This window comes from Pteropus vampyrus, unplaced genomic scaffold (assembly GCF_000151845.1).
Source record: "Pteropus vampyrus isolate Shadow unplaced genomic scaffold, Pvam_2.0 Scaffold223, whole genome shotgun sequence".
Taxonomy (NCBI): Eukaryota; Metazoa; Chordata; class Mammalia; order Chiroptera; family Pteropodidae; genus Pteropus; species Pteropus vampyrus.
In genome coordinates, this window is record NW_011889004.1 from 703,626 (window position 1) to 731,186 (window position 27,561).

Below are 27,561 nucleotides of genomic sequence, written 5' to 3' on the forward strand. Positions count from 1 at the left end.
TTTGCAGGGTTATTGTGAGATTTAAATGAACTGATGTTTGAAAAGAGCCTGGCATGTAGTAGGTAACCAATGACTGTTCTTCCTCCTCTTCAAGACTGGAGTAGCTAGTGGTCCTGTGTTTCATTTTCTCCTTTTCATCTCTGGTTGTGATGATGAGTGTCAGTGAGGTCCATACCCTGTGGGCAGGAGTGAACCCTAACCATTGGTGAACTCTCACTTTACTTTAAAAGGCGTGGTTACCCCCATTCTGTAGTTGAGCACTCTGAAGTTTGGAGAAGTACCCGAGGTTTGCCAGCTAGTGAATGGCAGAACTGGGACTAGAACCTGTTTTTCAATCCTGAATCCAGTGACTAAGATTTGCTAAGGTAGCAATAGGCAATGTGCCAGGTGCTCACCAGTCCCTGAGGCCTCCACACCCAGAACAGGAGTTAGCAGGAACCTGGCTACCTCCCTATCGTAGTGTGGAGGGCAAGGCAGGTCTCAGTACAGTTAAAGTCCATGGACAGCCAAGTCAGAGAAGACTCAGTGAAGAAAGATTCTTGGGGAGGCCCTGGAAGCATATCCAGATCAGGCCTTGTCTAGCCTTCACATAGTCAGAGTCCATACTGCATTTCTCTTGATCCCAAAATACTGCATAATGGCTTTCAGACTTTAATCTCCAGTCTACCATTTGGAAGAAGCATTTCTGTGTAGGTAAGGGAGGGATTTTGCTCTGTGTACAGGTGAGGAACCCAAGGTGTGAAGAAGCCTTACAGTTAGTTAACTGTGGAACCAGGTTAGGGAGAGGGAGATCCCAGATCTAACTCAGCCCATTGCTACTCCAGCTATATGGTACTGCCTGTCCTCCAAGCCAATTGAACCTCTTAGCCAGGATACATTACCCACCAGAGCAGAACCCTCCCATCATCTACCCATTGCCAGTGCGTTAATTGATCACTTTCTTTATCTTGCCGGCACCACATCTGATGAGGAGGAGGCCTCCTTTAGCTGATTTGTCTGCCCCTGGCAAATATGCTGCTATCCTAGGCCCAGGGACCCTCCCTTGCAGGGAGATAACTGTCTTGGCTGCTCCACTGACAGAGCAACTGATGCTTCTGATGCTTCACTGGCTTAGAAGCCCCCCGTCCAGGATTTCAGGGCAGCTGCCAACTTTAGATTTATTTCATCTTTCTCTCCCTTTTCCATCCCACCCTACTTTACTTCATTCCATGCCCCGTTCAGCTTCTCAGAGGTTGTCACAGTTTAGCTCTTTGCTGATTTTCAGGTATGGAAGTAGGCAGCAGACTCAGGAGGCTGGGAGAGAAAGCCAAGGCTTACTTTTGCCAGTTTATCCATCTTAGCAGAAAGCTTATTTACCAAACACTTATTGAGCACCTACTCTGCCAGCCCCTGTGATTGTGACAAGGGATACAAAATCAAACAAGACATCTGTGTCTTGTTGCCCTCAGTGTTTCATAGATTTGTTGGAAAATAGAACCACACACAAATCATTATGATGTTGAGCAATAAAGGCTATAATTGAGGTATGTGGTTGTCTTGGAAATATATGTAAGAAGCAGCCAGCTCCACCTATAGGAGCCCAGAAAAAAGAAGTGGCATTTGATCCAGGCCTCAGAAGGAGCAAAGAAAGGCATTCTATTGGATGGGAGGGAACCCCTGTACAAAGTCCTCCCAGAAGCCAGCTGTTTGAGAAATGTGGTATGCAGAGGTTACAAGTAGAGCAGGAGGCAGAAGGATGATGTAAAGCAAGGGTAGACTAGGAAAGTAGGTTGGGCAGACTGTGCCTAGCCTTGAATGTCAGACAGACTTTCTGTGTTTCGTCGAGATCATTCTGGTGCTGGAATGGGAGATGGCATAAAGAGGAGCCAGACCACAAGCAATGAAACTAGTTGAGAGAGTTTGGAATAGCCCAGAAAGGCTATGGAGAGGCCTGGAAGAGGTCTGAAGAGTTATGAAGAGGGCATGGTGCCTGACTGACTATGCGGACTGATGGGGAGTTAAGAAGGCTTGGGACAGGCCAAAGCAGCCCTGGACTGTCACAGAACCCTTGCTAGTGCCTTCCGGCTACAAGGAGAGAAGGCCAGCTGTGGCCTTCCTCTGAAGTAATAAGCTGCTGTTGACTCTGATTTGTCACAGCCCTGGACTCCCCAAGGTGTCTGGCATGGCTGGCATGCCCAGGGCACATCAAGGAGTTCTTTGTTTTTCTCCAATAGGACAGCGGGTTAGCTGGCCTGATTGGGAGGGTGTGGGGTGGGATGAGTGGTGTTGAGCTTTGTGGTCTCTGCCCAGTAAACATATTGGATGGCAAGGAAGGCTGTAGGGAGAGAGGAGTAAGTTTTAAGGGCATGGAAAACCTACCTTAGGGTGGCGTGCAGCTGGGGCTTTGGGCATACCATTAGCTGATCAAGGCAGGCAGATAGTAGCTGAGGGCTCGCTTGAGTCTTCTGTTTCTGGAGCTGGTGCCTCAGCTAGGATGGGTGGAAGCAAGTCCAGTACTTAAGAGAAGGTGAACCCCTCAGCACCCAGGGGCACCACCAACTGTTTCTCAGAGATGAGATATTCTGGCTGGAAATGTGGATTTTGGCTAGTAGTGGGAAAACGCTCTGAACCAGGCACAGGGGTGCCAGCTCCACCACTGACTTTTGTGGTGTGTGACTTAGGCATGTCCCCTCACCTGACCTTGGGGCTAACGCTCCTGTTTTTCATCCAGCACTTACTATGTGTGCAGCCATGTGCTAGGCTCAGGGGATACAGACCTGGTCCTGCCCTCCCAGAACTTACTAGCAGGGAAGTCAGACTTTCAACAAGTAGTTAAAGGCATGACCTGCATATGAAAGGATTGTGAGGATCAAATGAGATAACTAGATTAGGAGCATAGTGTAAGCAGACTGCAATACAGGGGTCAGAAGACTTGAGTCCTGGGCCTTACTGGGCCCCTAACTTGCTGTGTGACCTTGAGAAAGTTGCTTAATCTATCTTTCCAAACTTCAGTTTCCCTCAGATATAAACTAAGTCAGTTTTAATGGGATGATGCTGAAGAGCTGGTCTGCTTCTAACATTCTGAGACTGACCTTGGAGCATACAAAAAGTGCTCTGAGAAGCTTTATAAAGTACCACACAAGTAAAAGGAGTTGTCACAGCAACCTACAGAGGCCAATGCTTCCATTCCTCTTGTGAGAGTATTGCTCTCTGTGTTTAAGATTGGTGGCCCTCATGTCTTTAAGAGTATAATCAAATCAAAGGATACTTTGATTTGTCCAGCTCTTTGGTCTTTTCATTCCCATTGCCTTGCAGTCATCCTTACAGGAACAATGGGAAGTCAGTAGGGTAAGTTTTATTTTACCCTGTTTGTAGACAAGGAAACTGAGGCTGAGCAAGTGATGGAACTGGGCCTGGAACCTAGGACTCCTCTTTCCCAATTTTTCATTTACCAGAGCCAGTGGCTCCTGTGTGCCCTCTCTTCCCGCTCCCTGTCCCAGCATTAGGAGTTCAGCTCAGCCCCAAATGTCTATACTTCTCATAGTCTATAGCTTCTCTAGTTGTTTTTGTTGCTGAGTTATTATGATAGATGGCACAATTTCTGTCCCAGTTCTTCACACACAGCCCTTCCATGTACCCTAAGACAAGGCAGAAGCAGATGGGTAGTGAGGGGGCCTAGGAACAGAGTGTGGAGAACACTCGTTCCTCCTCAGTGCTCTCTGGGCCCTGGACTCTGTATGTCCAGAAGTGATCCTTCCCAGTCAGCCACTTTTGGGGAATGCTGCTGCTTTCCTTTCCTTCCCTGTCTTGGTTTCACAAAAGAGAACCTAAATTTAGCCTGGGGGAGCCTGGGTTCAAGACACTAGCAGACCTGGCTTCAAGTACTGGCTCTGTCACTTTCTAGCCACGTGACCTCTCTGAGTTTGTAAATGGGCCAGGTGGTGGCATTGGGAGAGGGGGTGTTATGAGGATTAAAGCAGGCGATGTTGGCAAAGCACCCAGCACAGTATCTGCCACAAAGTATGGGCTCCATGGTACATGGTGGCTATTATAATTTGAGTGTCAATTATACTCTGAGGTTCACTTCAGGCCTTTGGCATAATGGTAAGAGAACAAGAGAGCGTGGATATGAAGATCCAGATTATCTCATGTGCTCTGCTGCCCACTCACCCTTAGGCTTTAGGAGGAAGGCAGGAACCAGTACCACTCAGCTTGTGGTCTGGAGCTTTCTGGCCTGCCAGGGCAGTTTGGGAATCCCCCTATCAGTTCCTCATTGAGTCATTTGGAACAGAGTCTTCAGGTGACCCTGACTCTGAAGGCCTTGATCTTCCTTCTTGGCCTGTGACAATAAAGCAGAAGTGAGAAGAGATGGGTCTCCTAAAAGATTCAATTCACTGCATGCAACCATAGGGCTGCCTGGGACCTGTGCCCTCCTGGGTAGTGGTAGTCATTTGGGGAAAGAGTCACAGTTTGCTTCTTATTACCACCACCATTCTGTGTTCTTTGTAGACTTTTCATTCCGGGCTTCCTGTCCTGCCTCTGAGTGACCTGCCCCTATCCTTCCAGTGTAGTCACATGGTAATGCCATTTCACATAAGAGCCTGCATGGTGGACCAGGTTTTCACTGACATCACCTCATTTAATTCTGTGAGACTTAGTTATCATTGTAATCCCCATTTTTCAGAGGCAGACACCAAACCCCAGAAGGGTAAAATGAGTTGCCAAGCATCACACAGTTTATGGCTCTGATTCTACTAAGCTCCAAGCTCCCTGGGATCAAGGCTTGTGCCCACCCAACCTGGTAGACAGCACTTAGTGCTGGAGATGAGTGACAGAGTGGCAGCAGAGCAGGGCAGATTTACCTCCCAGAACTGTCCTCTGCTCACCCTAGACCTTGGATAGTTTACTGGCTTGCTGAAAACCTGAGTTTCTTCATCTGTAGAGAGAGAGATAAGTAGAGAACCTATCTCCTGGGCTATTGTCAGGATTAAATGGAATAATGTAAGTTAAGTGCTGAGCACCATGTCTGGTGCATAGCAAGTGCCTGGTAAGTGTTATAACAGACATTCATTTACGTTAATTGAATATTAGAATTATAATGTTGTAAAAGGCCATCATCAAGCACATCTATCCTCAGCCCTGTGCTGGGCTTCAGGGAAGATCTGGAAGATCTAGAGTGGGTATCAGGTCAGAGAGGAAGTGCCCTTTATCAAGCATTGTCTGTGCTTTAGCCACCTGATCTTTTTTTTTTCTTTTAGGCGAGGCAACCCTTGGTTGACCTCATAGATTACAAAGACTTCGTCAGCTTACAATCCCTTATTTTTTATTTTTTATGCCTACAGCACCTGGTCTTCCTAGGTAGTCTCCCATCCAAGTACTAACCAGGCCCGCCCCTGCTTAGCTTCTGAGATCAGACGGGATTGGGCTTGTTCAGAGTGGCATGGCTGTAGACTTGCCCACCTGATCTTAAGGTAGAGGACAGAATTCCCATCTCCCTGAGGAGAAAATTGAAACTCAGAGTACCTGAGTCAGGGTCACAAAGCTAATGAAGTAGGCAATACACGTTTATTGAGCACCAGCTAGGTTCCAGGCTCTGTTCTAGGGCCAGGACACACTGCAGAGAATGAGACAGGCAGAGCCTCTGCCCTCCAGGAATGACCTTGTGGATTGCTGCCTCAGCAGAGCAGACAGTCAGGTAGAGAAGCCTTACTGGCTCCACTGGACTGCTCACATTCCTCTAACAAGTCAGGCCCTTTTCTATTAACTTGTGCTTACTCATACTAGGTCTTCCGCCTGGTGTGCCCTTTCTCCTTCCTTACCCTGGCAGCTTCCTATCACCCTTCAAAGGACCATCTCAAAAGTCAGCTCCCCTTTAAAGCTTTCCCTAAATACCCCCACCCCCACCCTAGGGGCTTCTTGCAGTCTCCTAGAACCTTCTACATGCTTTTGTGATAGCATTTCTATGTATGCTAGTTATTTACTTACCCTTCTGTCTCGCCAGATTGACCTCCTCAAGGACAGGGGCTGTATATTTTCATTTTTGTAGATTCAGAGTCTGGAACACAGACTCTAGAGAGATGTGTATGGAATATAATGAGGTGCTGATTGTGTTCTGTCCCTGGAGTAGTTAGGAAAGGCTTTGTAGAGATGAGAGGGAGTTCTGAATGAGGCCTGAGAAGATGAGTGGGACTGAGTAAGAGTGGGGGTAGGAGTGAGGGAAGGCAGTGCAGAAAGAGGGCCTCCTAGAGAAAGGGCTAGGGGAAAAAGAGGGCTGTTTAGAGGGAATAGGAGGGCCTGAGGTTTCTGTTGGACAAGGAGGGCAGTAGGGAGCCTTGAAGGAGTCCGGGCGGAAGTGGGACTTATGTAAGCAGTGAGTCAAGACTAATTTGGTAAGATGTATCAATAAGATCTAGCAATTTGGTAAGGATGCGTGAGGGGGCTATATTTGAGTCAGGGTGGCCGTGGGTACCCACAGTAAGATTGTGATCTGAGGACCCAGTTGCTGGCCTGGGAATTTCAAGCATTACTTTTCCTGTTAGGGGTTGGGGCTTGAGGAAGGGATGTCTTCTGTTCAGAATAGTCTCCATGCCTTTTTGCAGTTGTCAGGGAGAATTGCCCTGGGGGTTTCTGCTGCGGTTGGTGCCTTTCCCTAGCTGAGTGGGAGTGGGGGAGGAGGGATTTCTTGCTTTTTGGAGCCAGCAAGACCCGTGCCTGAAGGAATCATTTCTTCCCTCTGAATTGCAGGGGGTGGAGCTGCGCTGAGTGGAGAACTGGGCAGAGGCCCAGGGCACCGGGGCCAGTGAAGGGTGGAGAGAACCTGTTTACCATTGTGCACTGACCCAAGGCTGGAAGGAGCAAAGCCAGGGAATTCCTTATGGGAAAAGGAGGCAGGCCCAGAACTAGCTTGCATTGGGTGTGAGGGAGAGTGAAGTAAGCAGACTCTCTCTTATCCAGACAGGGAACCTAGATATTGGCCCTACCTTCAAGCCAGAGGCTGCCAGGCCGTTACTGACCATTTTCTTTTTCCACACTGACTCACAGTGTGACCTTGGGCAGATCGCTTATCCTCTGGACTACAGGCCTCCTTGGCTGTTGGGGTAGGGTGGGGAGAGTGGGCGTGGACTCACTGGGTGATCTCACAGGCCTCCCAGCCTTGACTGTTGGCAATTTGCACACCACCAACCCACCATCTCTTGCATTCCAGTTTCCTATCATTGGTTATTATGGAGCTGGCATAAAAGCTATTTATACTTTTAGTCATTGCTACCTCTTAGGTTAATGAACTCCAGAAGTTTTTACTCAATGTGCAAAGTAGGTCAGCTTTTTATTTATCCTCACTTCTTTTTCCTGCTCTAAGTGGAGGAGGGGGAGCTCCCCCACCCTGTTGTTCCTGGATCTGCGATTGGCCATATTCTCTCTGCACATCCACTTCCCAATTTTCCACATTTTCATGTTGTTCACTTCTGCCCTTAGCACAGAGGGAGGTAGTTCTCTAATGGGTGGTGAAGAAGAGGGAAGGGAAAGTGACAGGTATTGAGGCGGTGTTACATGTGGGGCACTTTCTCTTTATTGCATAGTTTAGTGCTCAAATGGCATTTTCCACTTCCAGGCCGTGTAAACTTGGGCAGATTACTAACCCATGCTGAGCTTTAGTTTTCTTGTCTATTAAATGGAGATAGCAAAGCTACCTCTTTGGGGAATTGTGTGCCTATGTAGTGCATGGCAGAGCTAGTACATGGCCAGTGCTAGAAATGTGTCAACTCCTACTGCCTCATGTGATCTTTACCCCTGCCCTCTGAGGAGGTGGCCTATCCTTCATATTACAGGTGGGGATCTAGAGGCTCAGAGAGTGGAACAGCCTGCCCCTTTCACACAACCATAAAGTGGACTTCCCCTTTTTTTTTTTTTTTTTAGGCGAGGCAACCCTTGGTTGACCTCACCGATTGCAAGGACCTTGTCAGCTTACAATCCCTTATTTTTTATGCCTACAGCACCTGGTCTTCCTAGGTGATCTCTCACCCAAGTACTAACCGGGCCCGACCCTGCTTAGCTTCCGAGATCAGACGGATCTGGCTAGTTCAAGGTTGCATGGCCATAGACACAACCATAAAGTGGTAGAGCTGAGATCAGAAGCCAGGAGTTACAGTCTGTGGGTCATTGAGTAAATTACTTAATGTCTTGAGGCCTCAGTTGTTTCATGGGTAAAATGGGGATAATTCTGCCCTGCCACATGTGTATGCAGCTATGTATATGGACCAGTCAGGTGAGAAAATGGGTGTGAAAGTGTGAGGTAAGCTGCAAATACCATTTGCTGGCCACCCACCAGTCTGGGCCATTACATACATTTATTCCTCATTGCAGTCCTATAAAATGTGAGATGTTTGTTATGGTCCCACTTAAAGATAAAGATGTTGAGACTTAAGCAGGGCAAGTATTTTGCCCATGGCCTCCCAGGTGGAAGATCTGGAATGGAAACCTAGGTTGGTAGGCTTTGAGTTCCCCACTCTGTTCACTGTCCTCCATACCGGTACCACCTGGCCTTCCCGGTGGTTGAGATGAGGAGGATCTATCTTGTGTTCTATGACTGTGGGCTTTCTGCTGGGGCTGTGTTTTTCTTCTTTTGGGGTGGTTTGAAGAGTGAAACTTGGAGGAATGGCTTAGACTGGTTCCTTGGGACCAAGATTTATCTTCTATCATCGCATAAAGGGGATATAGGGTCGGGGACCATACCTGACTGAGTCTGCCAACCAGAGGGACTGAGGTGTGCTTGGGCAGAAAGTGGATAGCTAGAAGGACAAAGGAGAGTGAGAGCCCTAACCTGTGGTCTCAGTAACCTTGGGAAATGGTCTTGGCCTTTTGAGCTCTTGGAAGCCCCCAGTTTCTGGGTTTGGGGAGAAGGCTAGGGAACTGGGAGTCTACAGAGCATGGAGGGGGCCATGGCATGACATAATACAGCTAAGCCTAGCTCAGCCCGAAAGTCAGACAGAATCTGGAATCAGGGGCTCCCTGCCTTCCCACCTTTGTCTCCTCTGTGCTGCTGTCCTTCTGGAGGGTGCAGCTGGCAAATGGTACATTGTCCATGCTTGCTGTCTCCAGCTGAGGTTGTGCTTGCAAGCTGTGCTCATTCAGCATATTGGCCTTCTCAAGCATTGCTAGGTGTGGGCAGATCACTCACCAGGATAGTCAGAACCCTGGAGGAGGGGATTAGACTGTCTCTAAGGGTTTGGGGGCCAGAGATAGAGCCCCATGCTAGCATCTTTAGAAGGGTCTTGATTTCCCCACAGCCTTCCCAGGGGAGTCAGAAGCAGTGCTTGAGTCACTGTGGCAGAGGGTAAGCCCTGGTACTGCCATTTATTAGCTTTGTGACTTTGCCCAAGTCATACAACCTCTTTGATTGGGTTGTTTCTCATGGGCCAAATGGAAATAGTAATTAATCTATGAGGAACCCACCTCACTGGGCTTTTAGGGACATAAATAAAGTTGCTATACGCAGCAATGGCTTGTACCTCTCAGTGCAATGCAGATGTAAGTAATGATGTCATGGTGAAAACCAGGCAAGCACGTGTTGAACACCTGTGAGATACATGGTGGGAGTTATAGAAGTTTAAGACCCAATCCAATAGGGAGAGACAGTGCCAAGCAATATGAGCAAATTGCAATGAAGTACTCATTTCAGACTTCATGTCTTGATTCATTAATGAATTAGTGCTAAAATTAATTTCAGGAGATCGTGATGAGCATTTAAAAAAAGAAATTGAGTAGAATAATATAAAATTAAACTGAAAATATATGAGTACATGTAAGAGTAAATTGTTTCATAAAATTTATTTCAGTTATATATGTAGATGTATGTGTACAAAATCTCAGTATAAAATGTATTTCTTACTGTATCTTAATAACTTTGAGAAATGGTGTTCTAAGTCAGGATGAAGGTCTTCAGGTTTGAAGACCGTTAATGAGATCTGAGCAGGTGTCGGGGCTGAGGGCTTGACTTGTAGGGTGTAGTGCAAAGGTCTGGAGCAAGGGCTGTGGAGTTAGGCAGGCCTGGGTTTGAGTCCCAGCTCTGTCACTTACTGCTACATGGCTGTAATGTAGTGAATTATATTATGTTAGCATTATTATGATGTGTACATGAATTAATGTATATAAAACATTTAGAAAGAAATTGGCAAATAGTAAATAATATACAAATGGTAACTACTATTTCTGCTGTTATCGTTGAAGTTGTGGTTTTTATTATTGTATTGGGCCCTGAAAGGGTTACTGTGACTTAGAGAGGGGAGAAGAAAGAGTATTCCAGGTAGGAATGGATGAATGACAAAGGATAAATAAGCATGTATATACCTGGTATTAGACTGGTCTGACTGAGAATTGTGTAGCCTTAAAAGGAGGTGTTGAGATTATAGGAAGAAAGTACCAGGAAAATTTTGGCATTACATAGGGAAGAAAGTTTTAACAGTTTGAAACCAACAATGGGGTGGCTTCACCTGGAGATAATGAGGCCACATCCCTGGAGGCATTCCAGCAGAGGCTGGCCACTGGAGACAATTCTCACTAAGTTCTTTTGGTTGCAGAGAATCTCTCCGGCCACCTTAAGGAAAGGGTTTTATGAAGGGGTGAGTGAAGCCCTCACACCTGAAGTATCCCCCATAGGCCATTTGGTCTCTTAAACTGGCCACCTGGTTAGCTTCCCTGTCACTAGAAACTGGCTTATGCTCTCTCCTTCTACTGTCAGGAGGAAGCTACCTCAGGGCCTCTACACTATTATGCTGTTTGTAGGGACACCCTGACCTCAACTTCATCTCATGGCTCCTTTCTGGGCATCCTTTGTGTGTCAATTCACAATGCAGGCCATCCAGTCATATAGGGAAACTGAGGCTCAGAGAGGGCAAGGCACTTGCCTGTTATAGAAGAGGTTCCTATGTTAGCATCCTGTATCAGATGCCTTCTGAGGTCCTAACTGACTAGCCTGAAGGATACATGAACCTTCTGAATTTTAAAAAGTGGGTAACATATAACTCTTCAGGAGCATATCCTGTGCATAAAGAGAAGTCTGTCCGCCGTTAGAGAGCACATGAGGTGCTGAGTGCTGGGTACAGCTAGACCTCCATTGTCTTCTTTGTCACCATCTCCAGGTGGGTTAAACTCCTCTGCTTTTGGAGGAGAAGCCATTCAAATGACCATATTTCCTCAAAATTTTCCCAGTTTAAGCCTTTAAAAATCAAAATAGGGACGTGGTTCCATAGTGCAGCGGTTAGCATGTCTGCTTTACACGCAGAAGGTCCTGGGTTCACGCCCCAGTGGAGCCACAGTCCATGGTCTACGGCCATGCCACCCTGAACAAGCCCGATGTTTGATCTCAGAAGCTAAGCAGGGTCGGGCCTGGTTAGTACTTGGATGGGAGACCACCTAGGAAAACCAGGTGCTGTAGGCATAAAAAAAAAAAAATCATTAAAAATCAAAATGGAATCTTTCAATCAACATGTTACATTTAAAGTGGTAGATATTTTGCATGTGTCTGAAAAGATCTTGCCACATTGATGGTGTAGCTTAAAATCAGTAGTGTCTTAGAATCTAGGAAGTATGATCGTTTGTTTTGTACCCAATTGAAATTCCGGTTTGAGGTTTGATGTTGGGGCTTTGAAACTGCCAAAGCTGTTATCTGGCATCAGTTAAAAAAAAAAAAAAAACCCACTGAACTGGATCGTGTTCCCCTGTGTATGTGCATTTGGGAGAATGGGTATCTCTGAGGCCCTGCAATCAGATTTTATCAACAAAGGTTTGAAGTTTGAGGTGTCAAATAGTGTCAAATGGGCATGTGTTTAATCACATGGGAATTCTTTGGAAACTGGTAATCTCAGGTGAAAGCCTTGCCCTCTATGAGCCTTAGTTTTCTCATCTGCTTAATGGGGGGTTTGGATCAGATATCCACATCCATAACTGCCAGAACTTCCTGTTGACTCAGTGTGGGTACTCCCTTTCATTTAGTTAACTAGAAGGCTCATCCCCTAACTTGTATAATCAAGTGCTTTGTAGGTGTGGAAGGCAACATGCCCTGTGATTTGTGGTTCTTTGGTTTCTCTGGATGTTTGGAGGTTGCCTGGAGACACATGCCCTTTTGTAAATTACCTGATCTAAAGGTGTGGTCCCTGCTTTTTCCCTCTCAAGGAGGGTAAGAGAGTGTCCTCATGCCTTGGTTTTGTCTCTAGGTAGTGAGAGGGTCAGAAGTTTAAGACCAGTGTCAGTGTGTGTGTGTGTATGTAGGGGGGGCAGTTTGCCCCAGGCTGTTGTCCCTCAGCTGTTCAGCTCTGAGGCTACTCTCAGGCTTGTGCACTTCCCCCAGAAAAATTGCATTGAAGAAGAGGACCTGCCCTTTTGTGTCTCAGAGGCCTTTGCTCTGCCAGGGCCCCTCCCTCTGCTCTTCCAACCAGTAAAAGTCATAGCAGTGCATTTCCTTCCGGCATAGAGAATCAGAATTGTGGCCTGGGCCAAGCGGTAACCCCACAATGTCCTGTTCCTGAGAGCCTCCTCCCAGCTGCCTCAGTGCCTTCGACTCTGCACTCCTTTCTGGGAGGTCAGGCAGCACTGAATGCAGGCTCTTGGCTAGGATCTGACTTGGATTTGAGGCTGGGTTTTTCCACTGATTTGCTGTTTGACTGAACAAGATAACCTCTGGATATCTTACCTCTCAATACTGTCAAGCACTTTTTTAAATGGGGGAAAATACCCATAAGCACAAAAAAAAGAAATTGAAAAGATCTATAATCTACCACTTTAAAAATAACTTTAAAAAAATAATAACTTTAAGAAGAGTGTGTTTGTAGAGAGGTGCACACACGCATTTTGTTATTTTACCAATATTGCTTTAGACTAAATAGGAAAGCATATGCAAATATCCAGCCTACAAATGATAGTCTCCTCTTTCTCTTTGCCCCTCAGTTAGGTGAACTCATGAGTTCCCAGGGACTCATTTCATAGAGGAAGCCCGCTCATATGAAGCGCCTGCTGGCAAAGCCAGGGATTCCTGTCCCAGCATGTCTCAGCTGCTTTGGTGCCCATCTGCCTGCCTGGGGTGGTGGGTCTCCATGCTGAGGTGTTTTCTCCGCCAGCTCAAGTGGGCATTCAGTGTTAGCAGAATGTTAACGCCATGAGGGCCAGGACTTTGCTCTTGTCCTCACAGCCTTGCCCAGAGACCCTGGCCCTGGAACAATGTTGACACAGCTGTGATAGCTGCTTAGTTAGTAGATGTACAAATACAAGTGGTATTTGATGAGACTTTGATGTGTGTGTAGGATTGTGATAGGTAGAGACAACTTAGAGAGTGTTCCAGCAAAAGGACTGGCATGAGCAAGTTTTGAAAGATGGGAAAGGTCCAGGATGTAATTGGGGAAACTATGAGTAACTAGTTTTGCTGGAGTGAAGAGGTGAGCATGTTATTTCTGTACCTGTTTGACTAGTTTTTTCGTCCAACTCTGCACCTTACACGTAGGCCTTCTGAAGAGGCTTATTTATCAAGACAGATCCAAGACAGGAATGCTTTGCTTTGGTGCACAGATGCAGGCACTCAGGCCTCTGCTTCAGGGAAGCACAGTGACCCTTGACCCCTTGACAAATTGGAGGAGTGGGCACTTGAACTTGGTGTCACTCTGGCCTATGCTTTTCAGGGTGGGGTCAGAGTTTCTTTCCTCTGTGTTAGGGTGTTCATGAGTTAGCAGCCCCAAAAGAAATGACAGGGATGGCGGGCAGGAGGAAGAAAGTTGGTCTGACCAGACTGGTGGCTGGGGCCTAAGCCAGGGCCTTTGCTTCTGTTGGCACCTCTGATGGACCCTGCCCTCTGCTCCACAGGCTGGAGGAAGTCCCCCTGGAGGTGCTGAGGCAGAGGGAGTCCAAGTGGCTGGACATGCTCAACAACTGGGACAAGTGGATGGCCAAGAAGCACAAAAAGGTGAGGGGGCTGGCCTTGGGCCTTGGGCCTTGGGCCTTGGGCCTTGGGCTGGGAGTTGGTAGCCTGGGGCGAAAGAGAAAGTCTGAGGAATTACATCAGCTTGGAGGAGTAAGGGCTTCTCCAGCTGCCAGTTGCCTTAGGTGTGCCCCATCTACCAGCTCTGAAATGGGAACAGAAGCTGTTGGGAGGGCAGGGCCTAGCCTTCACTTGATCCTCCCAGATAACTTCAGACTTGTTCACACTTTGTCCTGGAGTCCTCCTCTTAGCCTAAAGCCTTTATAGGCAGCTTTCCTTCTTCACCCCTCCTGGCAGAAGTCCTTATTGCCACTTACCACCTATCAGGGAGGACTTTATAATACTAATAATAGCTGACATGTGTTGAACACTTGCCATGTACCTAAAACACCCCAATGAGGTTGGTAGTAATAGTATCCCCACTTAATGGATGACCTGCAGAATCAAAATTTGAACCCAGGTGTCTAATATTAGTGCCTGTACTCTTCACTATCACAATAAGGGGACTTCTTCACCTTCTAAATGAATTTGTTCAGTTTCCTCTCCTGGCAAAAGCATAAAGAAAGAAAAGTAACTTCACAGTTTAATAGTCTTATAAAAATGAAAACACCCAGTGGGCCTTTTCAAGTCGGGCTATTGTTCAAGTCCACTGCCCCTGAGGAATGTCCTTACTCACCATTCTTATGTGTATATGTTGATGCCCTTGGCCACCTTGGCAGGGTCTAGTTACTCCTTGGCGTAGTGGGAGCCAGCCCAGGCCCTCACAACTGGGGTCTTGCTACACAGGTTCCCAGTGCAGAGAGCAAAACCTCTGGCTCACTGTCATCAGCTGACATGCTGGTGTGGTCCAGGGTGGCACAGCTGGCTACAGGGTCTAGCAGAGAGCTCAGGATCAAAGGTCAGGTATGGGCTTGGGCCCAGCCCCACTGCCTTCCTCTCTTCATGCCAGTGGCTAGCTGTGGAACTTTGGGTGAATCACTTTACCCTTACAGCCTCAGTTTCCCTGGTTAAGTGGGAATATAGTCCTCTTGCAATGACCTTATGAGGTGGTGACTATAAAGCCCTGGGCCCATGGGAAGAAAAGTGCTTCTAAGCCTAGGCTCTTTCTTACTGTTTGTTGTGGGTTTGGGGGCACTCATTTTTTTGCTTATTAGAAAGCTCTTAATCTTCTCCTTTTTTTGAAATCTTTTTTTAAAGGCAGCTGTTCCTCAACTGTCTCCTGTCTGACTCTGGGTCTGTTTTCTTGCTTCCTCACTCCTCAGGGTCTTACCCTGGGCTTCAGCTCTCTCCACTGTCTGTTGTGGTGACTGGTGGCTCTGGCCTTGCCACAGTCTCCCTTGCAAATGGGAATTCCAGAGGGAGCCTTGCAGAGCTCCTCTTAGCAGAGCAGACACTACCACTTCCTCTTCCCCTTTGCACTTCCTTGGCACTGTGGTTAGAGGCTGAGGGCTACCTTGCTCAGCAGGGGCCACCACAGGAGGCTTCACCCCACCCTACCCAGAGGCCCTAGCCCTCTGTTCTACTTCTGCCACCTCAGCTGTGGCCACACTGGTAGCTTTTCCTGCCTGGCTGCGCAGGCTTGGGCTCTCCCTATAGTGAGGAAGTCATGGCACAGGAAGGACAATACCTGTTTCAGGAAATGTGTCCAGACCCAGCACTTCTCCTGGACTCATCCTGAATCCCCAGGAGGCGGGCCCAGCCCTGTGGCTGGAACGCTGTCTTCCCACATAGGGCTCTGCTCAAGCTGTGGCCTGGCAAGGGTTCAGCAAGCAGGGTGTCGCCTCACTCAACAGTCACAGAGACCTCTTTTCCCAAGGCATTTTTTCAGAGAATGGTAAGCCCTTATGCTTTTTGTTTGCCTGAGCACTTTCTCTTGCTTTATCCTTACTGATCCTCACCACTTCCTTCTCCCTAAAGCAGGCAGGTGGAGATTGCCTTCTTTAGCGCCTCTGTGCTGAGGAGGATTCCAGAGGCCATTGCAGGAAAGGCTAGTAGAACTCCTGGATCTCACTCCCCAGCCTTGGGTCTGAGTGGGGATAGGGCCTCTTCGAGAACCTCAGTGCACTGAAGGTATTCCTGGGCTCCCCTGGGGTAGGCCAAGTGTGACAGGGGGCTGTGATGATATAGGGGCCGGCTCTGCTGAGCTTGGCTCTAGGGAGACCCTAAAGGGTCTGTGACTCGGTCATACTGCATCCCTTGCCAAAACCTGTCCAAACCAAGTGGTTTCCTTAAGGAGACCCTTGTCCCACAGCAGCAGGAAACTGTTCCCAGAGTCTGGGGGAAGTTCCCTCTGCCCTTTTTCTCTCCTTCACTTTGCAGGCAGTCCCAGAAGCTTAAGTTTGGCTCCTGTCACCACTCTGCTCTTCCCCCACTGCCTTCAGCCTGTCTCCTTCCTGGTTCTTGACTCTCTCTGACCCTTGGAAAGTTTTCTCTTGTTTGTGTTGGTCATCAGGAAGGCTGTGCTTTTTGTGTTCCCTCCTCTGAGAATTTGTAATGGGACTGTTTGAGGGGGTTTCCAGGTGAAGGGAAGTTAGGTATGAGCCCAAAGCCCCAGGGCTTCTTTGTCAGGAATCCTCCAGGGATAGAGGGGTGGAGAGGAAGCCATCATTTATTGAAGACAGACTTCTAGGCATGGTCTTGTTCCCATTCTAACAGAATCCTGGGTATTATCATTCTTATCTTACTATTAATGATAAGTGATTAGATCAAGGTAAGTGCTGTATTCAAACCTACATCTTGGTGCCCTTCCCACTGCCCTGAGCTCCCATCTGTGTCATTCCAGGCCAGGCTGCTTAGTGCAGGGGTTGAGGGGAGTGTCAATCACCCCAGCCCCATTCTTTAGCAGTGGCACCTCTTTACTTTCGCCCTCACGCTTCTTGATCCTTGGCCTTGAGGTCAAGGAGGACGATCCGGGTAGCTGCCTCAGAGACTCATTCAGCTCCATGCCCACGGGGAGCTTGCCTCCCTGCCGGTCTCCAAGAGAATAGGGGAGTGGAAAGTTTCGTGGGGCCGGATCCCTCCAGCCCGTGTGGTGTAGCTAGGAGATAGTGGGGTCCTCTATGGTGTAGTCACCTCCGATGATGTGACCCTAATATTTTTGCCACTCTTTGCCTCAGTTTTCCCATTTGTAAGAGACATGATAGTTTTTCAGGCTGGGTTTTGGCAGTGGAAGCCTTTTTCTGATCAAAATAGCTGACATATAAATTGAGCACTAGCTCTGGGTCATGAGCTTTTCAAACACTTCCTCTCTCACCTCTACCAGTCTGTGAGTGGTGGGAAAGACCTGTGCCATTTTAGCACCCAGGCCAGCTGCCTCTGCTCCAGGCTGGTGATCGTGGGAGCTCAGGGTCAGGGAGAGCAGAAGAGAAGGCATTCTTGACCAAAACAAAGAGGGAGCCATTGTAATCAGCTCCCATCTTCCTTCTGAGTTGTGCTGAGATCTCTCTTCTCTAAGCTGGCTGTGTCCTGCTATGTGACCGCTTAAACAAACACCCCCTTGAGAGTGCCAGCTACATTCTTGATCATTTTGTGAGCTACCCTCCCTGTGGCTGTAGCTGTGCCTTGCCCCATGCAGATCCCTTCCTGGTGACATCCCATGGGGCTCCTCCAACTTGTATGGTTTGATTTTGATTCAGAAAATAGTGATAGAAATTCATAATTCTGTGGTAGACCTCAGGAATACCTGTGTTGTCACTGGATCAGGGGATGTGGGGACTCTGCCATCACCTGGTGGCAGCATATTTAATTGCAGTCACACCCCCAATCGTAGGATCTGCATTGTAGCAACAGTAGGAAAGTCTTCTTTTCTTCCCTTTTCTGCTCTTGATAATGTGCTCACCGAAGGCCTGCCAAGTCCCAGCAGAGTGGCTGGGCTGGCATGCATTCTCTGGAGGAGGGCCCAGGTGAATGCATTGGCACAGCCTTCCTTTTAACTTTCAGATTCGTCTGCGGTGTCAGAAGGGCATCCCACCTTCTCTGCGGGGCCGTGCTTGGCAGTATCTGTCAGGAGGCAAGGTGAAGCTACAGCAGAACCCTGGAAAGTTTGACGTGAGTTGTCCTTCCTTGATTCTGCCTTTTCTTCCACATCTCTTGTCGTCCTCCCAATGACATTGATCATCTGTGAACTCACCTGGACCTCAGCAGTATGAGCAATGGTAGAGCCACCCATCAACTACCCAACTGCTCATTCCAGCTCTTTCTCTTGACAGCCATTCAGATTTGCTTTCTTGGGCTCTTGTTCATCAGGAGGGAACACTCGGACCACTTCCCTGACTGCCTTGGGCCCTGTGCTTAGGGTCTTTGGGGGCCTGCCCAGTGGGGCCACAGAACCCTTAATACTTCCTGGCTTCCCATCCTCTACTTTTTCTCCTGCCTTATCCAAGCCTGGCCAGACGTGGTTCACCTGTGTTTCTTGTAGGTTATCAGCCCTGTGTGTGGCGGAGCCAAACTAGTACTTTAGGGTTCAGAAGCCAGTTGGTGGTCAGAGAGGGTGCCCTCTGCAACCATGCCTTTCTCCAACCCTACCCACTGTCTTCTGCCCCATGGGGCTTCTTGGGGCCCAACTGGGCTCCTCTAGCCTGCTCCCTCAGGAACTGTGGGAGGCAGTTGGCTTCCCTTGGGTTGCCCCAGCTTACCTGCCAGAACTGACCGCAAGCATTGGGGTTTCTCCCACGTTCTTGGGACTGGTGACAAGAAGACAGTGAGAGAGCTGTGAGCAACCAGTTCTTTGTTGATGTACTTTGACATACTTCATGCTTCAGTGAATACTCCTGTCCTGCCAAACCCGTTCTCAGAAAAGAGTGGATGAGTCAGGGAAGCCTAGAGTTTCTGCTATTGACCTGGAGAGAGTGAGAGCTGTTTGCTGGCAGCACTTGGCATTGGAGATCAGGGAGGCTAGTGGAGTGTCTGTCTGGGGGCAGCTCTGAATTAGGACGATCAGATGAGACATCAATGTTAGGCCACATTCAAGCAGCCTCTCAACTCGAGTCTTCCTCCGGGTGACTACATCTCTTCCATTTCAGGGGGCTGCATCCTGGGTGGAAGGGGAGACTCATGGATGAGAAGCCTACCTAAGTCCTTAGTTTATCTCTAGCTGCCAGAGCAGAGCCAAGAGCTTGGGTGGCCTGGCCAGCCTCCTATTAGCAGATGTGAGTGCATCCTGTGTGAGCAACAGAGCATGGAGCTGTGTGTGCATTATGTGTATGTGAGTGGTACATCTGGAGAGGAATGGGCCACCCCTATGGAGTCTTGAAGGTTGCTTGTAGGAAGAGGTAGATTTGCCAAGAAAGGCCTTTAAGGATGCCATGAATTAGAGCGATAGGTCCCTGAGACTGTCCTAGGGGCTTTAACAGTGGTTTGTGAGTATACCTAGAGGGACTTTGCCTGTGGGTGACATGGAGGAAACGGATAAGGATAAGAAACCCCCTCTGGCTGCTGTGAGCATATTCGCCCAAAGCAGAGGTACAATGAGTGATGGGGCTGCTGGTGGCAGCATGTACCTGTTGCTAACGTCCCATGCAGACCCAAGCGGCCAACCCCAACCTCAGCTGTCAGAGCAGGTTCTGCATCCCTGGTGGTTCTGACTTCTCCTGCACTTACTATTTCTTCTTCTTTCCCAGGGCAGGGCAGGGCAGGGCAGGGCAGGGCAGGCAGGACCTTCCATGCTTTTCTAATTTGGTTTTCTTCTCCAGCTTCACCTCATGATGGTGCCAGTTCCCTCAGGCTTCAGTAGCAGCATCATCTGCCAGTGGCCCAGACCTGCCTTTTACTCCTAGCACCCTTTCTCCCCACAGGCCCTTCAGCTACATCTTTTCTGTTCTCACCCATTCATGTGTGATTGAGCACCTTGGGCTGCTGAGGTAACTAGGCAAGAATATCCTAGGAACTAACTTTTTGGATTCTGAGGTCCCCACCTCACAGGAATCCTCAGGAGAATTTGTGGGACCCTCCAACCCTTTCTGACAAAAGCAAACCTGCATTGTACTCAGACCGTACCCAGCCCTGTGCCTGACTTGGGGGGTGCATAGGGCACATACAGCCCCCACCCCATCTTGAGGGCGTGTGTGGCTATAGAGGTTGCATACCTACCTCTTCAGCTGTGTGCCTACTCAAGGGCCCTCTCTGGAAACTCCCGGCCCCTTCCACCACCTTCCAGCCTTGACCACTCCATCAGCTTTTTCTCTGAGTATTTATTTTCACATGTCAAGTTACCCAGGTTACTTGATACCCAAGTTCTTTAGTTTAGCCTGTGCCCACTTGGCGTATTTGCCGAAGACCCAGCCTTCCTCTCGCAGTCTCCCCTGACGCTGCCCTACTCCTGCAGGCAACGTGTACTTAGTCTGCTTCTCTGCTCAGCCCTCTGGGTTTCCTTTTTATTTTTTTTTTTAAGTTGGGATATGAATTTGCATAGAGTAAAATGCACAACTTAAGTGCAATTTAAAAGTAAATTTTAAAAACATCCACATATAAGTGAACCTCTGCAGTTCAAACCCATGCTGTTCAAAGGTCAACTGTACTTTGTTTTTTATAAATGGTACTCATGCTTAAAATGTTCATAGAAGTTCAAAGAAAAGAATTACTTTGTTGAAACCCTAGAGCACCCATAGTTGGCTCTGAGGTTAATGGTTTGACAATTGTCATGTCCTTCAAGACAGCACTTGTGCAGATCACACGCACACACACATACACTACTTCCTGAATAGGCAACTCCACCTGCACAGGGAGACAGGTAGCAGAGAAGTTGGGATTCACAGCTCTGAGTCAACCTAGCTTCCAGGCCCAGCTCCACCATTTTTCTAACCATGAGACCTTGAGTAAATGACGTTTCTTTGACTCTCATCTGTGAATAGTGTAATGATAGGACCTGTCTTTTGGAGTTGAGAAGAGTCAGTGAGGCGCACTGGTGGCTCAGAGTGGTGCTAACAGGTGATAGCTATTGCTTTGATGATAGCCTTCCATCTTAAGAATGTGATATAAGGTATGTAAGCGAGTCCTGAATGAAATATCTAGAAGTTACTTACAGCTACAGCTATGACAGACATTCTTACCTACACTGTTCTTCCTGGAGCCAGGATCACCCCTCAGGGTTTCCAGGACCCTTCCCTGATCTGCTTCTTTTCTCCTGCCCAGACTTCTGACCTGGGCTTCCTGACCTGTCTCCAGGAAGGCCTGGTCCATGATGGAATTGGGTGGGCATTGCCTTTCGTTGGGGGTCTCTCTATTACCTGGGACAGTTGTATCATCCTAGCCATCCCCAACTCCTAATATATGTCCTTGATCTTGCTTCCAGGAGCTGGACATGTCCCCTGGGGACTCCAAGTGGCTGGACGTGATTGAGCGTGACTTGCACCGGCAGTTCCCTTTTCACGAGATGTTTGTGTCCCGAGGGGGCCATGGGTGAGCAGGCTGGTCATAGTAGTCTGGAGGTGGCTTTAAGGCCATGTCCCTCAGGAGTGAGAGGAGGTAAAACCAGTTTGTGGGTATATTGGGGACCCCAAACTTTACTTTTAGAGTTTCCCTTCTTTGGTTTGAGTCTGATGGGTCCTCTTAGCATCTCTTCTTACCTCTGGGGTAACTTTCATCATTTACTCCTCAGCCTGGCCCTCTTCTGGAAACAGGTTTTGGTGGGAGAAAGAGGATTAGAGATAGTTGAGTGAGCAGAGGGTATGTAGAAAAGGAGAGATATGGTGGGCCAGGGGACCAAGACAGACACCTGGGACAAAGCTGGCCTGGCTGAGGGGCCACAGCTTTTGGGTGAGGGGCCCATACTTCCAGTCCCTGACACATCCTTACTCTGTATATGACATCCTGCCCTGGACTTGCCCCCTGCTTTCTCTTTAAGGCTCTGCTCTCAAATGGGGTAGCCCCTCCCTGCCTCCATCCTCTGGTCATGTGAGAATCCATGTGCTGCAGTGGGAGACTGACCCCCTTGGTGACCAGAATCAGGTTACATCCCCTCTCCAGAGAAGTACAAGTTTTGAGATAGGTCTAGTCTAGTGGGGGCACAGGTGAGGGCAATGGGTGGCAGAGTCACCATAGCTGTCATCGCTTCCATTTTTGGCCTCTCCACAGCCAGCAGGACCTATTTCGTGTGCTGAAGGCCTACACACTGTACCGACCTGAGGAGGGCTACTGCCAGGCCCAGGCACCCATCGCCGCTGTCCTGCTCATGCACATGCCTGCTGAGGTATCACGAGGCCCTGGGCAGGCAAGCGGGTGGGCAGGGAACACCCAGCAGCAAGGTCTTATGTCTTTCTCATCCACAGCAAGCCTTTTGGTGCCTGGTACAGATCTGTGAGAAGTACCTACCTGGCTATTACAGTGAGAAACTGGTGAGTGCTTGCTTAGACCCAGGACCTAGCCTGGGACCTGCCCCAGGCTAGACACCATTTTGGCCTCTTCAGGCCTCTCTCTTCACAGGCACCTCTGCCCCTACTTGAAACCTTCCCATCCTTCTGTTGCTTTCAGGCTGAAGTCCCCAGGCCTGCCAGGGTCAGGTCTCCTAGGCTCCAGCATCATCACTTCCACTTTTGCCTCCATCTCCGCCTCCAGCTCTCTGGCCATTTGGCAGGATCACGGTTCCTCCACCAAGTTCCTTCCTGCTTTGGCCTTGGCATAGGCTTAAACCTCTGCCCCTTTCTTTCCCTTCTTTCCTCTGATAACTCCTCCTATCCCTCATCTTTCTGCCCTCTTGGAGCTTTCCTTGACCCTGACAGGCGGGACCTCCAGCACATGCTCATCCTGCATTCCTGGACATGCCATGTCCTGGGCATTTAGCCCCACTCACCCTCTCCCTAGTCTTTTTGTTCCTGTAACTCATGTCTGTCTGCCCCTTTTCACTACACACTCATGAGGGGGACCAGCTGGCTGTTTTGTTCATCATTGTATCCCGGCACAGGGCTGGCTTCCTGCAGGCAGTAGCCATCTGAGGAACAAATGAATGCCTGTCTGGTGCTGGTGGCCAGGTGCAGTCCCTTCCCTGGCTTCTGCAGGCCCATGGTCATGGCCTCACTGTCTCCTTAGGAGGCGATCCAGCTGGATGGGGAGATCCTCTTCTCGCTGCTGCAGAAGGTGTCACCTGTGGCCCACAAGCACCTCAGCCGGCAGAAGATCGACCCGCTACTCTACATGACAGAGTGGTTCATGTGTGCCTTTGCCCGCACGCTGCCCTGGAGCTCTGTTCTGCGTGTCTGGGACATGTTCTTCTGCGAAGGTACCGGGCTGAGCTTGAGGGAGCACCCCTGCCCCCAGCCCAGCCCAGCCCATGGGAGGGGGGGCTTCCATTTTCAAGGAAACTCCTTAAAGGCCCCCTTGCACTCACCAGCCACCCTACCCCTTTCCCGCAGGAGTCAAGATCATCTTTCGGGTGGGGTTGGTGCTGCTGAAGCATGCGCTAGGCTCCCCGGAGAAGCTCAAGGCCTGCCAGGGCCAGTATGAGACTATCGAGCGGCTGCGGAGCCTCAGCCCCAAGATCATGCAGGAGGCTTTCTTGGTCCAGGAGGTGCGGCCCACACCTTCCTCTCACCACTGGGAGGGAGGGGGAGATGTGGGACCCTTTGGAGGGGAGTCTGGTAACCCTCTTCCCCTGAGGTTGTGTCACTGCAGCCCAGGATGGTGCGGGTAAATCTCATCCTGCTATCTGAACAAGAAGAAGGGCACAGAGAGCCCTAGGTTGTAGGGCCTTCCCTGTTCTCAAACACTTGGGAGTGAGAGGAGCTCCAACCCATCACCCCCTCTTCCTCCCTGGTACCACATCCATGGCCTTGGCCTGATTTTCCCTTTTTTCTTTCTTTTGTAGATTTTTGTCTCTCAGGGGCTGTAATTAGGTAACACAGGCGAGTAGAGCCATGGATTGTGGGCAGCTTTCTTCTCTAAGGCACTGGGTCTTAAGTGCCTGGCTTACCTGGCACTCAGCTCTGGGACTTGTGACCATTGCAGGAACCAGACCTTTATTCTTCCTAGGGTCAGCCATTAGCAACCAGGAGTAGGGGATGCTGAGGCAGAGCAGGAGCCTAGGCTGGGAGGCAGAGGGGAAAGTTCTTCCTAATGCCTACCTGCCTGTCACAGGTGGTAGAGTTGCCAGTGACAGAGCGCCAGATTGAGCGAGAACACCTCATCCAGCTGCGGCGCTGGCAGGAAACCCGTGGTGAGCTGCAGTGCCGCTCCCCACCCAGGCTGCATGGCGCCAAGGCCATCCTGGAGGCAGAGCCAGGCCCCCGGCCCACCCTGCAACCTTCACCGTCCATCCGCCTGCCACCAGATGCCCTCCTCCCTGGCTCCAAAGGCAAGCCCAAGCCACCCAAGCAGAACCAGAAGGAGCAGAAGGAGCAGCAGAAGCAGGCAAAGGAGAGTGGGCAGCTGGACAAGACTTCGACCTCAAGTCAAGCCAAGTTGGTGCCCGCTGTGGGAAATGCATGTCCCCCACAGGATGTGCCCCCAAAGGACCCAGTCCACCAGGACCCAGCCCCCCAGGACTCAGCTCCCCAGGATTCAGTTCCTCAGGATTCAGCCCATCACCGCTCCCAGGAGAGCCTGACATCCCAGGAGAGTGAAGACACCTACTTGTAACCCCGGCAGCTCAGGCCTCCAGGGCGGGGTCTCCACACACCTACATGGTTCACGGACTGACACTCCAGGGCCTGCCCACCCTCTGAGGGCTGAGCTGCCTGGTCACTGGGTGTAGAGAGTCTGGCTGGCCCAGCACAGATTCTGCTTGAGCCTCTTTATTTATTATCTCCAGTGGAGCTCAGGCTGGCCCAGCTGGAGCAGGCAGGAGTGAGAGCCTCACTCAGGCCCCTCCTTCTGGGGAGATGCTTCCCAGGGCCTTCTGGGGAGATGCTTCCCAGGGCTAGGGCGCTGACATGAGGGGAGAGGGTGGGGTGAAGAGTGGGGTGTTCTTTGTGTAAAATAGAAACATGGTTTTGTACAGAAATAAACAGGCTTGTGTAGAGAGCTGGTGTGTGGCTAGGGACTGGGAATGGGGTGCCATCCCTGGTGCTCGGCATCTCTTCTCCATGCCCTACAAGCCCCCATCCTGACCCTAGTCCAGCATTAGAGTCTCTCTGAGAAGTATATTTGCTAGAGGGGATGCCACGTCCAGGGCCAGCCCCTGTTCCTGGCCCACATTTTCCCTCACCCTCTCCCTCTGTCCCATATCTACCATCTGCCATGGGTGAGGATCACCAGGACTGGAGTCCAGTGCTGAGACAGAGCAGGGCCTGCTCCTCAGGCCTTGATTCCTACTCATCACTGACAGGGTGGGGGTCCTTAAGGAGGTCCTTTAAGAGTCTTCTTCCTCAGGGACCAGCCTGGGTGCCACTTTGGACCCCAATAAGATTCTGAGTTTTCATTCTATGTTGAGTGCTGGTGCCAGGGGTAGGAGACCATGAATGAATGCCCTCACATGTTCAGCCTGAGCCTCCATTGGAGGAGAGGGGTGAAGGGAGAAGTCCCAGTCTTTGATAAAAGGCCACCTGTAATTTACTGAGCACTTAGCATGTGCCACACTAAGCTGGTTGTGTCACTAGCTGATCAGGTAGGCTCTATTATTGTCCCAATTTGACAGATGAGGCAACTGAGGAGCTGAGTGGGAAAGGTAAAGTGGTCCAAATTTGCATGCAGAGCCCCTCAGTTGCCTCTTTTGACCAGGGTGCCAGGTGACCTGACTCTGCTATTGAGGGTCCAGGCGGGCATTATAGTCACAACCTGATGACTGGCGAGGGTACGGACAGGGTGTCCCTGGGAGAGGCCCCCCTTCTGCTGAGGAAGCAGCTTTTCCAGTCAAACAATAGCGGCTGTTCCTGGCAGGCCACCAAGCTGGGTCAGGCCATGGGGGGAGGGGACTGGAGCGGGACTAGAGCCTCCCTAGGAGCTTTCAGGCATTGCAGGGTCTTGGCCTCGAACATCTTGTCCTAGTACAGCTGGGGATACTGAGGCCTGAGGAGGTCAAGGGTCATATGAGCCTGTTAGGGCAGGTCATCTGCTTCCTGCCTCCCAACACTCACCTCTGGTTTTCCACCTCATCTGCACCATCAGTGAGATGAAGGGCTCAGCCTATGAGGAGTCCCCTCTTCCTGACCCTCCAGGGGACAGCCCAGGATGTGGTGGTTACACAGTGTTCCATGTGAACTCAGAGCCAGAGAGTCCAGGGAGGAAAGGCACTGCCCAGCTTCTATCCACCTATACTGGAGGCTCCCAGGCAGGCAGGAGGCCTGTGCAGGCCTGCTTTAACCTGCTTAGTTCAAAACATCAGATCTGAAACCTGAGGATGCTTGGGCCAGACACGGGTCCCCCGGAGCATGCTGGGTCCTGCTACTGGGCCAGCAGAAGTGTGCTGAAGCCTGCTCAGCCTTGGGGTCTTCTTAGACTTGAAGAGGCCTGAGCAGAACATAATGTTGAAATGAGCCCAAGCTGGTCCTAACAAGCCTCAGATCTGGGGCATCTGCCAGTGCTTGGGGCCTCCCTGGGCATTAAGCAAGTTTAGATGTGCCCAGGCCAACTAGGTTCTACTAATGGCTGCAGGCTTTGAGAAGCCTCAGCAGGGCTCAAGACTCAGGTCTGACATATATTACCCAGTGAGCCCCAGATACATGGACTTGTCCCCTTAAGTCTGAGCCTTGGTCATTCCTGGCCCAAGCACTTAGTTTTAAGGGGTCTCCTTAGGCCTGGCTACCTTCAGTGCCCTACCCAACAGTATATTGCTCAGACAGAGGTGGATGGGGCCCTTCCAATCTCTGTGACCTGGTGCGGGGAGCTTTCTTCTTTCATTAGAGGAAGGAGGGAGAAAGACACGAGGATACTTTGTTGGGAGAGAATCATAAGGCTGCCCGAGATGCAGAGTGGAACCCTTTCTCCATGCTCCGGGCATTTGTGGGCAGTGCTCTGGTCCCAGCCGAGCCCCGACTAACCTCATGGCCCTTCCAGACCCATATAGGGGCCCAAGGGACAGAAATGACCCCACGTTTCACACATGCTTCCCACCCCTAGATTGACGCAACCTGTGGAAAGGGCGGGGCCAGAGGAGGGGGCGGGGTCTGGAGGACCCGACGGGGGTGGGGTCTTCTGGAGATCCCTAAACCAAAGTTAAAGGGGCGGAGTCAGCCTGGGCGGGGCTCGTCAGACTAGAGCGGGGTGAGGCTCTGTCGGAAGGCGGAGGCGTGGCCACTCTGAATAGGCCGCGCGTTCCTCGGGGCGTGGCCGTCAGGAGCAGTACGCGGCACGCGGCAGGGCGGGTCCCAGGCGTAGCCGGCGGTGTGAACGCGGCGGCGCAGCGGCTCCTTTAAGTCTCCGGCACCGCCCCCCCGCCCCGCCCCCGGCGCGGCTTGGGTCTGGTTGGCGGTGGGGTCCGGTCTGCTCCGACCGCGATGGAGCTGCACATCCTAGAGCACCGGGTGCGGGTGCTGAGCCTCGCCCGCCCGGGTCTCTGGCTCTACACCCACCCTCTCATCAAGCTGCTATTCCTGCCCCGCCGAAACCGGTGCGCGCCGGGGTTCCGGGGCACAGATTGGGGTGGGCTCCACTGTTGCTCCGGGACGGGGTCAGGAGATTAGGGTCGTCACGAGGCGAGCGGGGGTGAGCGGGAGTGGGCGGGGAGGGCCCTTCCACCCCACCCCACCCCGGCCGCC

At 50.3% G+C, this 27,561-nt stretch overlaps 1 protein-coding gene and 3 pseudogenes across 3 annotated transcripts in view; 2 read left to right on the plus strand and 2 right to left on the minus strand.

Moving 5' to 3' along the window:
- Positions 1 to 24,889, plus strand: part of TBC1D10A (TBC1 domain family member 10A) — a 29,823-nt gene extending 4,934 nt beyond the window's left edge. Inside the window, exons 2-9 of one of the 3 annotated variants that reach the window (XM_011373327.2) lie at positions 13,825 to 13,924; positions 17,879 to 17,986; positions 21,228 to 21,334; positions 22,010 to 22,124; positions 22,204 to 22,269; positions 22,961 to 23,150; positions 23,284 to 23,438; positions 24,005 to 24,889. In XM_011373327.2, the coding sequence (XP_011371629.1) occupies positions 13,825 to 13,924; positions 17,879 to 17,986; positions 21,228 to 21,334; positions 22,010 to 22,124; positions 22,204 to 22,269; positions 22,961 to 23,150; positions 23,284 to 23,438; positions 24,005 to 24,505 (1,342 nt within the window). In that variant the 3' untranslated portion in view covers positions 24,506 to 24,889. Of the gene's footprint in view, positions 1 to 13,824; positions 13,925 to 13,973; positions 15,774 to 17,878; positions 17,987 to 21,227; positions 21,335 to 22,009; positions 22,125 to 22,203; positions 22,270 to 22,960; positions 23,151 to 23,283; positions 23,439 to 24,004 lie in introns of those variants that run through there. The other 2 variants (XM_023538445.1, XM_023538444.1) reach the window with 2 other exon arrangements.
- LOC111747459 lies at positions 5,313 to 5,431 on the minus strand (annotated as a pseudogene).
- Positions 7,962 to 8,079, minus strand: LOC111747471 (annotated as a pseudogene).
- On the plus strand, positions 11,298 to 11,413 carry LOC111747468 (annotated as a pseudogene).
- Positions 24,890 to 27,561: the final 2,672 nt, after the last annotated feature.